This window comes from Marmota marmota, unplaced genomic scaffold, assembly GCF_001458135.2.
Source record: "Marmota marmota marmota unplaced genomic scaffold, marMar, whole genome shotgun sequence".
NCBI classification, from domain to species: Eukaryota; Metazoa; Chordata; class Mammalia; order Rodentia; family Sciuridae; genus Marmota; species Marmota marmota.
The window spans coordinates 45286046-45298334 of record NW_026000016.1 but is presented as its reverse complement, the minus strand read 5'-3'; the positions used below and the strand labels follow the sequence as shown (position 1 = coordinate 45298334).

General features: G+C 49.8%; 1 protein-coding gene across 11 annotated transcripts in view; it reads right to left on the bottom strand.

Annotated features, from left to right (window-relative positions):
• Positions 1-12289, bottom strand: part of Nav1 (neuron navigator 1) — a 255035-nt gene that overhangs the window by 165626 nt on the left and 77120 nt on the right. For all 11 annotated transcript variants that reach the window (XM_048809666.1, XM_048809663.1, XM_048809662.1 and 8 more), the window contains 2 exons: positions 10804-11551; positions 6339-6442 (listed from right to left, as the gene is read on the bottom strand). In XM_048809666.1, coding sequence (XP_048665623.1) covers positions 6339-6442; positions 10804-11519 — 820 coding nt within the window. In that variant the 5' untranslated portion in view covers positions 11520-11551. The remainder of the gene's footprint in view (positions 1-6338; positions 6443-10803; positions 11552-12289) is intronic.

Sequence of the window (12289 nt, the reverse complement as noted above, 5' to 3'; positions counted from 1 at the left end):
CCCTCCCCTCGCCTCTTCTCTCTCTGCCCCCTCTACTGACATTCATTTGTCCCCCTTGTATTATTTTTCCCTTTCCCCTCACTTCCTCTTGTATCTACTTTTGTATAACTCTGAGGGTCTCCTTCCATTTCCATGCAGTTTCCCTTCTCTTTCCCTTTCCCTCCCATCAGAGCCAGCATCCTTGACACAGCTCCTGCAGGCTCTCCATCTGCCCGGGGCCTTCCCAGAAAGATCCTATTTCAGAGGCCAGGAGAAGGGCTGGCCAACCTTCGGCCAGGCTTGGGGCAAAGGCCTGAGGAACCAAGTGTTCAGGCTGCCATTGAGGTGGGAGTCCTTGGGTTGGCCACAGAAGGAGGGAGCCCCAGTGGTGGAAATCTGACAAATAATCCCCTGGATGGCCACCCCAGGGTAGTCTAGTTGGGGAGATTCCTATTAGCCAGGACACTCTCTATCACCACCCTTACCCTCAGGGTCCTTCCATGGCCCACAGGCACATGAGGACTAAACACGGGGTTGGGATTTCCTAGGAAGGACTAACTGAAGCGGTGCTTCTTGGGTTGGAGAGCTTCATCTCTAAAAACGTGCCAGGAAGAAGTCAAATCCAGGACAGATGGGTACTGGGTATAGGGGACAGTTCTGAAGGAGAACCACAGCGGGAAGTTCATCACCTTCTCCATCTGCACATCTTTCCCAGTACAGAGGACTCCTGGAGAAGGCACATGCCCTAGACTGCTGTTGCTTATAGTCTCCAGGAGTGTCATGAGGACAGAGCTCTGCTCTCATTCTCCAGGGTGGGAGGCATGTTCCGGGATTAAAGCTTCTCCAGGGTCACTATAGGTCAAGTATAGCTGCACAGGCTGCATGGATCCAGACAGTATCATATATCCCACCAGGGCAGAGTCCTTTCCCTATTTGGTCCCTGGATGTATCCCAAGCTTCTAGAATAGCACCTGGCACATAGTAAGTGCTTAATAAAAATCAGCAAGTGAATATGAATCCCTCTGGAGTTGAGCAGTGCAGAGGCCCTGGTTTTCCAGTGTAGCAGGAAACAGGGAAGTCAGGCCTTGCCAACCCCATGTATCATACTTCAATCACTCAGAGTTGCATACACCATATAGAACCACTCGCACACCTTCTGGAATAGGATCAGTCTGGGGAGGACCAGGAGAGTCATGGGGAAGGGGGCTCCAGGCTGTCTGGCCTCCACTATTCTTGATGCTCCACTAAAATGGCTCCTATTGGATCCGATTAGCTGCCTGGAGATAAATCACATTCCCAGCCAAATGCTGTCATGAGAAGTCACTCCATCTTCTCCCTCTCCCTCCCTCCCTCCTCCACGGCAACACAATCCAGATCCCTCCCATTTCTGTTTCAAACCCCTCCAACAGGGAACCTCAGATGACCTTGCTTCTCTGGTCTCCTTCTTCCCCCCCTCTCAGAGCCAGGCTCTGCCATGCTGGTCATTCCACTCACTGCCTCTCCCGGCCTCCATGGGCAGCCCTGGATTTGTGGCTCTTCTCCTCCAGTGAGGTCATGCATAAATGGTGAAGGGCATGACTTTTCTGAAGATTGGCTGCCTGGGATCAAATCCTGGCTGGACCACCTTGGGCAAGTCACTTAACCCCTCTGCCAGTTTTCTCATCTGTAAAGTAATAACAGCACTTTCCTCAATCACAAATAACGCTGAACACATATTAAACACTACTGTGCATCAGACTGTCTTCTAAGAAATTGACCTATATTGATGCATTTAATTTCCACAAAACCTTTACAGAAAGGTCCAATTATCAACTCCAATTACAACCAAGGAAACAGGCACAGAGAGATTAAGCAACTTTTCCAACACTGCACAGCTAGCTTGTGAGGCAGCTGCAGTGCAAGCTGGGAAATTAGGTTCCAGCCCTTAGACAGTTGTTAGAAGAATTAACTGTAGGACCAATGTCCAGGCTCATAGAAAATCACAATTAAGTGTCAGCTACTACTACAAGTATTATCATGACATCCCATCCAAATTCCTAGAAGACTATTTGCTCTATTTACCCAAAAAAGGTCTTCAGAGACCCCCACACTCACAGCCTCCTCTGCCCCACAATGGCACTGAGCAGCTCAAGCCCTAAGATCTTGGCTAATGTCATTGTCCCTGAACTTGTTCTGTTTCCTAGTCAATTGTCTGCATGTCCTCTCTCCACGGATGGCTGGGACATCAGCTTGTCTTGGCCAGGAAGTCCCCAGAGGGAAGGGAACTGCAGCAGTGTGAACTCAGCATGAAATGACACAGGTTGGGAGTGACAGAAATGCCAGTGACATCCTGGGGCTTACTCAGGTTGAGGGAGATGTCAGCAGGGACTGTGGCTCACTGACCCCATTTCCTTCCCAACCACTTGGCAGAGGTTTAGGGAGACCGAGTTGAGCTTGGACAGTGTGTAATTACCACAGTGAGTACTGGTGGCAGATGGGAAGGCAAGGGAGGAGGAGAGAACATGACCTTCAGACAGGCTGGCTCAAATCCTGGCACAACCCCGAGCTGTCTGTCCTCAGAAAAGTTTTCATAGCCTCTCAGAGCCCGAGTTTCCTCATCTATAACAGAAATACCACCTTCAAAGGGTTGCATAAGTCATTTGTATAAAGCACCTAGCAGTTTGTCTTATACATAGTACTGAGCACATAGTAGGTGTTCAGTAAATGGTCGTCAATATTACTATTTGGTTATTTCAGCGTTTGGGGAGTCAAAAGGGAGTGAGTGGTCCTGGTTTCAATTCACCTGCTTTTATCTCGCCATCAATCTTGAGCAGGACACTTCTTCTGAGTATCATCTTTCCCCATGGAAAATGAGGCCAAATTTGGGTGATCTATAGAATTTGTAAGAGCTGTGACTTCCTGTGTCCTTGGATTCCAAGTTCTTTGTTGTTCTGCGATACTTAGATTTGGCCTGAAACTCCCCCAAACACCTCCGAGCTGCAGCCTGCCTAGAAGCCACAACAAACTCTTCTCCCAGAGAGCCTGCTCTTGCCCTGGCCGAGGGCACACCAGATGTGCAAGTTTTCTTAGAATAAGCACTCTATCCGTGCTCCCAAATCCACAGAACATGAACAACTTAATTGTGGCTTAAAGATGAAGTCAGCTTAACAAGGGAAAAGAGAAGAAGAAAAGTAAAACAACCCCAGGCTGAGGCCCGACTCCGCTCTGCCCCTCCCATTCTATATATACCAACCCTTGTGCTAGAAGGGGCAAGCGGAGGCACTGGCTTCTTCCCCGGTGACACATGTTATGACGAGAAAAGATCCCTTCATTATGTGTCCACTTAGCGCTCATTCAAACATGCCACAAAGTGGAAGTAATTAAGGAATCTGTGTAAACCCCAGGGCGACCTTTCCCAGTCCTCTGCACACAGCCTCACACATGTGGGCACGTGGCAGCGTCAGCCCTGGCTTCCCTGGGCTGTCCAAATTAAGATCTGATGGTGGCCGGTGCACTGCCTGGCACTGGCCATGAGCAGATGGAACCATCAGAGCCAGGCAGCGGAGGGGAGGGTCAGAACACATGTACAAACACCTGTGGGTTGGATTCTTCCACACCTGCCCCAAGGCAGAGGCAGAAGGAACAGCTGAGTGTGGACAGCCCTTGGGACCTAGGAAGGCCAGTCCCAGCACCTCAGCTTGGAGGCAAGTCAGCCTGGGAGATCCCGTTCCTGCTATATAAAGACTGTAAGCCTTATTTGGACTCCTGGCACAATAAGAAAGTGGTACAAGGTGGAGAAAGCTCTTTGGCCTTCCTCTGCTCCCCTCAAAGATTCTCCCCTAAGCAATGAGCCTAGAGGCCAGAGAGGACCATATTGGGAAGAGAGCAGAGAAAGACTGGTTGCTCCTTCTCAGCTGCCCCAGCAAAAACAGGCTAACAGAGGACATGAGCACCATTGACCACTTATACATGCACCAGCACAGATAAGTTCATGGACAGGAAGTGGAATATTTGAGCTTCAAGAAAAGCCCCCTGCTCCCTGTCGTCTGTAGATTGGTATGGAAATGACATGATCAATAACTGAAATAACTGTGAGGGGTTCTTTAAGTGATAAAATTATGTAATATAATACTCTCCAAGGCACCCAGTTCTCCTTCCAGAAGAAGAAGAGAAAAGTCCTAGAACCTCCTCGTGCTTCAGGGCCCAGAGAGGGAGGTAGGACTGACTGGCTGCCTGGGCAACCTGTAAGGACCACTGGGTGGGCCACTGGGTGGGATGCCAAGGAATTCTCCAGGTGAGTCTAACTGGAGTGAATCCCTGTACTGTGAACTCTTTAAAGGCAGGTCAAAATCTTTTTCATCTTTTACTTCAGTGTCAAACACAGGTTTTGGTACAAGACAAACACTGATGGTTTGCTGATTAAATAAAAGAATGCATGAATGAATGAGTCATGTCATGTCGTATCATGTGATGTCCTGAGTGAGTTTGGGAGTGGGAGAGAAAGCCATAAAATAGAGCCCTTCGGTTGTCCCTTCTCTTCCCCTCATCTTTGTTTTCTTCAAGTTCAGAGGAGTGGGGGCTCCCCCACAAAGAAGGCAAATCCTACATCGCTCTCCCCATCCAGCCCATCAAAGAGCTCAGTGTGTCCTTAGTAAAGATGGATCACCATGACAACCAGCAAGCACCAGAGCAGAGACAGCGCTGTGAACCTTGCTCCCCTTCCCTAGGAGCCTTGGAGGAAGCGGGTGCTCCTCACTGTTCTGTGTGAAGTTCACCTCCAACATGCCCTGGCTCACTGCCCTGCAGAGCACCCAACCTGTGATCTATCAGCCACTTTCGGGGCTAGCTGGCGAGGGTGGTCTTCCAGCTGAGAAGCCTGGGGGATTCCTAGTGCCAGTCTTCCCACAGATGTTTAAAAGCAAAAGTCCTCTCATCAGCTCATGGGATAATAATTAGGAACAAGTGCCTGGTTAGGAGAATGGAGATCATTAGACTAACAATGTGGCACACACACACATGGAAGCCATTACACTAACAAAACTGCAAATGTAAAAATAGAGCTCCACATAGTTTCCTGGTTACCACATTCTAATTCTGATGGTTTGTTAGTGCCAGTGAAATTTGGTTTCCTTTTGTCCCCTGCCATGCCCTGATCCCCCTGCGTGTGTGCTTATTGTGTCAGGAGATGGTTCATCCTTTAACTACCCAGGCCCCACCCCAGGGCCTTCCTTCACAGGACTTGCCAGGGAGGAGTGAATGTGGCTGCTGTTTTCAGGGTCCAAGTGGCTCCAATATCACTGCTGTCATCCTCTCCAAAGATGGCTCACAGGCTAAGGGGACACCCGACCACCTGCCTAGCAGGGCACAGAGATAACAAGGATGGCATGCCATTGCTGTCAAATGACGCCAGGGTAAGCTGTGTTCCAAGCCTCAGCTTTGCCCCCTTGAAAAGGGTACTACAGTGAAACTGTAAAACAAACCCTCTGGACAATCTTAGATTTCCAAAGTCAAGTTTATTACTTTTCTGGAACAAGTTTTCCTTTGAGAAACTAAAGGGCAGAGCTGTTCCCCACAGTGAGCAGTCTTAAGTGCCCCTTGGATGCATCATTGCCAGATTCTAGATATATATATATTTTTTTAATGCTGCAAGAAAATCAACAAATACCCCTAAACACTGCTGAAAGTGTAGAATCTGACCTGCTGAGGACGCAAGCAATAGGTACACAAAGACCTCAATCATCTCTTGTCATTAATTAATTAATTCATTCAGAGACTCTGAGGACCTGAGGATGCACCTAGACCAAGCGAGGTCTCTGTCCTTAAGGAATGTCACAGTATTTGAGTTTCAAAGGTCTTGCCAATCTCAGGTTCTGGAAGTTATTATAAATAATGTGCACCAGGTGAGATGTTGTAACTACAGGATGACACTGGGAAGGGGATGGGTGGAAGACAATGGTCCTGAGAGGAAGAGGGCATCAGACAGCTAGCCAAGTGGCTCTGGACTCCCTCCCTGGCTTCTGCACCTCCACTTTTAAGCTTGGCTTCACCCAGAACCTGGATCCCACTCTCCCAGCTTGTTACTGTTTTGTTATGACCTCACACACCAGGCACACACAGTGACCGCCACAACCCGAGCATCCCACAGCACCCCTATGCCACTTCTCTATCCTGACCCTGACGTGCTCCTGGATTGGACGGACCAAGCCTGAGTTGAGTCATGTGTGGTGAAAACTCCAAGTGCATGCGGTTCACAAGCTGTTGTCGCATTTTTAAGAGATGGACTCATTTGGCTCAGGTCACTTCTTCCATGTGGGCAATGAGGATAGTTCTAGACCAGTGACCCCCAACCCAGGAGGAAGTCTTTTCCCCAGAGCACTTACCCATACAGGAGAAGCTGTCCTCAGTCCTGCTGGGTGGACTGGAGTAGCCATCGAGGGCCCAACTGCTTTGGGGGAGGGGACCAGGCTCCTGGTCTGTCTGTAACCTGTGGGACCAAGAAGCATAGTTCAGTTCATGAATGGCCTCAAAACCCCTCCATGGACTAAGAAATCTTCCTTTGAGCTTGGTTCTTTCCCTTTGCTAGTGCTTTGAACCCTTCTGGGCCAGCTGGGCCTCTCTGAAGGGTATGTGCACTGGCACATCCTCTAGCAGGTGACAGGCATCCGTGCAAAGCTGGGCCAGCAGGAATCAGACACTGAGATGTCCAATGCTAGTAGCCTTTTAGTGTTCTACCCAGTCCCAGGAACGTGGTTCACCACAGGGCAAAAGAGTTCCCAGCAACTCCAGGCCTCGGTTCCTTTCTTTTGCCATGGTCTTTGCCCTCAGGATGTGCACGCATACAGCTGTGTGCATGCTCAGGGGGTGCGCCAGTCTCTGTGGGCTCGCTCACCATCCAGGCACGGGGAGGTCAGGAAAGAAGGAGGGGTAGGCTCAACCTGGGTCACAGTGACTCCTGGGAGGCCAAGTCCATGCTGGGCCAGTCGTGGCAACAGGAAGGAAGGGTGAGGTCTCTGGGCATCAGCTCCCAAGCACACAGAGACCTCTGAGCACAACCCCAACCATACAGTCGCTCCCAGGAACAAAGGCTGTGGGAGCTTTCATTACAGGCAATTACTCTGGGCTCTTGGAGCTGGCCCGCCCACCATCCGCCCGCTGTCGCCAGCTAAATGGACCCTTTGGCAGCTTGGCAGGAGGGGGAGGGGAGGACTACAGGCAGAAGGAGAAACTGACAGGCAGGGCCAGGGGACCCTGGGAGTCTCTGATGCTGCTGAGATTTGTCTTTCTTCAGGTTTTACTTTTTTCAACACCTAGATGACTGGGACTCTGGGGCCAGCTCTGTCATGGATTCAACTGTGCAACCTGGAAGGAATCTTAGGGTGAAGGGATGACCTTCAAGGCCCAGACCAGTAGGACAATCTGGAGTTGCCTGAAGTGTCTGTGGCTACTACTTGGCTTTCTCCAAGCCTTTCAAGGCAGCGTGATGCTCTCCTGTGTCTGCAGGCCCCTTGGATGGGTGCTGGGGATCAGATGGGATGGGGTGAGCTCAGAGAAAGCAGGATACCTCATCCTGGCCTTTGGGAGTGCTTGGCATGATGAGAACATCAGTTTACCCAGGTACACAAACTACCAAGGGGACAAAGAAAAACTGGAGTTGATTGGTTTATTGGAAGAAATTACTATGAACTTATGAACTTGGGTTTTTTAACTAAGAAACGCATCATATTGGTAATAGAACATTCTACCAGGGAAAGGGAATTCTCTATAACGTATCAAAGTGAACTGTCAGGGAAAGAAAATCCTTGGTAAGTGGAAGAATGTAACCGCCGTGGAGAAGCTGCCATAGCCTTTTTTCCAGAAGTTGAAGGGAAGGGAGGTGAGAGATGTGACAGAATCAGGTGAGACCAGAGGGTGGCCTCAGGGGCATTCCCCCTCCTTCTGTCCAGGGAGGGGTGTGTTGAGAGGAGGTGGTGCACACAGAGATCAGCTTCACTGAAAAGATCATGCCCAGATCTTCAAAAAGAGCTTGTTGAGAGGATGGGGCAGAGATTCGACCCCTGGAGAAGCAGGTCAGACTCAACCAGGCTAAAGATGGGGAAGGGAGCCCAGGAATCTCTGCTACTGTATTCACCTGGGGCTTTGAAGAAGGCTAAAGAGCTGGGGGCAGGGGCAAATTTCCACGAAAACAGGCTGTCTGTGGATGCTCAGGAGCAGATGGCACTCCCTTGGCTATGAAGCTTGGAGGGGTGGCCCAGCCAGGCTCCCAGCAGAGCTGCCTATGGCAGAGGCTCTCAGTCCTGCAGGGTGTGCTGGGCCCCAGCCCATCTTTCCTTCTCTGTCTCAGGTACCTCTGATCCTAATCTCACTCTTGCCTGAGCCATGACCCTCTAACCCGAACCCATGGCGTGAAATGGGAAGAGTCTGGGGCAGGAAAGTGGCAAAGAAAACCCCTCTTGAGAAGATGTGATGTATTTCCATTTCTGTTTAAAATGCAAACATACAATGAATGTTTGCGGAATGAAGGCAACACGGTACTGTTTAAGTTACACTGAAATGTTCAGAGGAAAATATTCTGACCTCTTCAGAAAATGCCAGATTCTAAATATACCATGGGACTTGTCGAGTGGATAATGTAAAAATCTGAAACAATTTAATACCTCGACACTTTTTCCCAGAGAATGAATTCAAAATGAAGGGAATCAGGAGAGGAAAGTCAAAGAGTCATCAGAGAAATATTAAACTGAGAAAAATGCCCGTCAAAGGAAGGTCAGGGCTACGGGCGCTTGCCTAACATGCCTGGGACCCTGGGACCCTGGGACCCTGGGAGGAGGAGGAGGAGGAGGAGGAGAAAGAAGAAGGAGAAGGAGAAGAAGAAGGTCTGTCCTGCATTTCTTGAGTTTCTTGAATTTTCTCTTCAGCTTCAGAATCTGAATCAAAAAAGTCACAAGGGACAGAAGTAAGTTGCTCCTTAGAGAAAGGGACATTTTTGCACTTCATGGACAGTACAGTCAGGCCGAAGGGATGATTTGATGATTCCCTTTGGCCACGGAATCAGCTGGAATCCCTGCAGGGAGTTCACGCCTTACAGTCAAATTGTACTCCCCTCCAGTTGCTGGAAAGTTCTTTCTATGGAGCCTCAAATCTGTTTCGAACGAATGTCTCCCCACCATGACGCTGAGTCAGTCCTTTGGAGCTGCACCAAGTAAATCTAATTTATCTTGTGACATGACAGCTCTCAAATATTTGAGAACAGTTCTCGAGCCCTCCTAAGCCTTCCCTTTCCAAAACAAACTTCTTCAGTTCTTTTAATCACCCTCATAACACCTTTTTTGGATCCTTCACTAACCTGCCAGTCTTTCTCTAAATGTGTTTTTCGTGCGTCAATGTCTTTGTAAAATGTGGTGTTCATAACTGAACGTAGCACTCTAAAAGAGGCCTGAGCCCATGCAGAACAGACTGGGATTATTCACTTCCTTGTCCAGGACTCCAAGTCACCTTTACTGGAAGGTACGAAAAACTGAACTTGACTTTTCAGAGATCAAGGCATGCGAGTTGGCTTCTACTGAAGGTTGAAGTGCCTAGTGGTTCTCTGCCCCCACTCTCAGCCATGCTGATGCCTCAGAGGCTCCATTATCTAGGGAACGATGTACAAGCTTTTCTATACCCAAAATATAAATGAGAGCACTCCTTACATTAGCATAGGAAAAAAAAACATAGGAAGCAAGTTTAGTCATGAAGGTACTTAGTTTGCATTTGGGCATTTCTAAACTGTATAATAAAGAGTAATTAAAATTTAGTTTATTTAATGTAGTTATTTTAGTAAAGAGTTATTTTTTTTATTTTAAAATCATAGTTGGGGGCTAGGGATGTAGCTCAGTGGTGGAGTTCTTGCCTGGTATGCACAAAGCCTTGTGACACCCTAGTGACAACAAAATCAATAAGCAAAAAGTTAAGCTGGGTACAGTGACACATGCCTGTAATTCTAGCAATTGGGAGGCTGAGGCAGAGGATGGCAAGTTTGAGGCCAGCCTCAGCAACTTAGCTGGACCCTGTATCAAAATGAAGAGAGGCGCAGTGGGGCAGTTGTAAAGCACCAGTACCAAAAAAATAAATAAAAATCACAGTTGACTGTTTTTCTATTCACTTAACTCGTGAAGAAGGTTAGAGAGACTGACTTACTGACCACATTGTTATAAATACTGGTCAGCCACTGCCACTACCAGTAGTGACAACATTTAATTTTATGTATTTGAGAGGCATTACTGACTGCCGATACGCCATGCACATACAGATGTACATACGACAATGTAATCAGTGGAGCAAAGAAGCAAGTGAGAGAGGAAGAGAGACCTATAAACAGACAGAAGATATTATGAGATCAACACAGAGTCTTACTCACCCTGAACTGGAAGCACAGTGCCCAAGACAATGTGACTTGTCTTATGTGTAGTGGGCAAGTGTCCTCTATGAGTCAGGCAAGGCTAACCCACCTACCACCCACCTGAGTATGGGTCTAGCTGCCCAGGTATCCACAATTCCCTGATATATTGTTACATTTCCCAGACAGAGGAAAATTGAACATTTTAGGGGTACCCTTCTTATCAGTCTCTGTTGTAGAGTCCTCAGAGTTCAGAGAGACCAGAGCGTGGATTAGGGTCCCCTTTTGTGTTCTCCATTCATCTCAGCTTGCCAAACCCCCAGGTTTTTAGGCCTCCACCTGCCTATACGCTGGGGCCCTCTGGTCTCTACCAGTCACTGGTCATCAAAGCCCCTCTCTTCTTTGGCCTTGCCCCTGGGTCCCTGCACCTTTCTTCCCTCCTTCCTTCCCTGCCTCTTCCCCCAGCTCACCTGTACTGGAAGGGGGCCACGGTGGCTGTGACCGGCTGGCTCTGCTGATGGACGGTGGAGAAGCTAATGGCTGGGGTCGGGGAGGGGCGCTTGTTCTGCATGGGACTGCAGACTGGAGAGGAAGCCCCTGAAGCTGCTCTGTCGTCGGGCTCCAAAGACCTGAGGATCCCAGAAGTTTTGTAGTTTATGTCTCTTTGATCTTTTCCTGGGCAGCTAGGAGGCTTTCGACCTTCAGAAGTCCCTGGTATGTGGGTTTCTCCATGACAGCTTGTCCGGGATGGGCTCCTGCCCCGGCTCTGGCGGGTTGGAATCCCTTCCTGGGCCTTCTTCTTCCCGTGGGTGCCTTGAGCCTCTCTGACTCTTCTGGACCCTGCCTGGCTGGAGAGGGCTGCTTTGGGGGTTACCCTGGGACTGCTCCAGGGAGAGCTGGGGAGGCTTTCTCCATCCTCTGCTGATTCCTTCGCTGCCCCAGCAGCTCTGGGGGTGCCTCTGCCCCGGGAGACCTTGGGGGAGGAGTTTCTGGAAGGACCTGCAGCCTTGCCCAGTCTCGGAGAGGCTGCTCGTTGGGGGCTCAGGGCCAGGCCAGCCTGGCGGGGCCGCAGCTGGGGAGAGGCACCGGGTGTATGAATCCTGGTCTGGGAAGATGCTCGAGGCACAGGAATGGAGGAGGCATAATGCGGGCGGCTGGCAGAATTCACGTTGGCCATCCCATTCATGGTCAGCGAGGCTGGCAGGGTGGGCTACTGTCCTGCGGGGAGAGGGGAGAGAAGGAGATCATCAGGTCCTGGTCCAAGCACCACCTACCCACAGGGAGAGAAGCTTGAGCGTGGGGACTGCTGGGTTTACATCCTGACCAGGCCACATCCCTGAACCTCTCTGCTCCAAAGGACTGTTGTTGCAAAGCACTCATGCAAACTCACATGTGAAAGTGCTTTGCGAACTGCTATGCGCTCTACAAATGGGCTTTGTTTAACTTTCCTTGACTTCCTCCCAAGGAGTGAGGACAGAATCTCTTTCCCACAGCCCCCTCCCTCTCAGATCTTTCATGGTACCCTGAATCTAGAAAGCCCTGTCCACAGTAAACAAACTCCCTCATGCCCTCAGCCATTTCTTGGTCTGTTCCTTCTACTCACACCTAGCTGGTCCCTGACTCTCCCCCGCAACGTCTCTCCAGTGGAGCGCGGTCTTCTTCCACATGACCCTGGGCTCGGAGCTAGAACAGCCAGTCTCATGGTTCCCCATCATAAACCTGTAACTGGTAAATCTCTCCTTGGGGCTCCTGCCACCTGGCTCCTACCATTCTCTGCTCCTCCTCATTGAGGCCATCTCTCCTGGCCCCACCCTGCTGTCCCCTGTCCCACAGTCAGTGGGGATTTGGGCACCTTGTTCACAGTCTTCAACTCTACCCATTCCCTGTTGACCTCCTGCCCTGGCAAAACACTTCTGCTGCCTCCTGTTCCCTTGGTCTAGTCTGAGAGACCGTCCC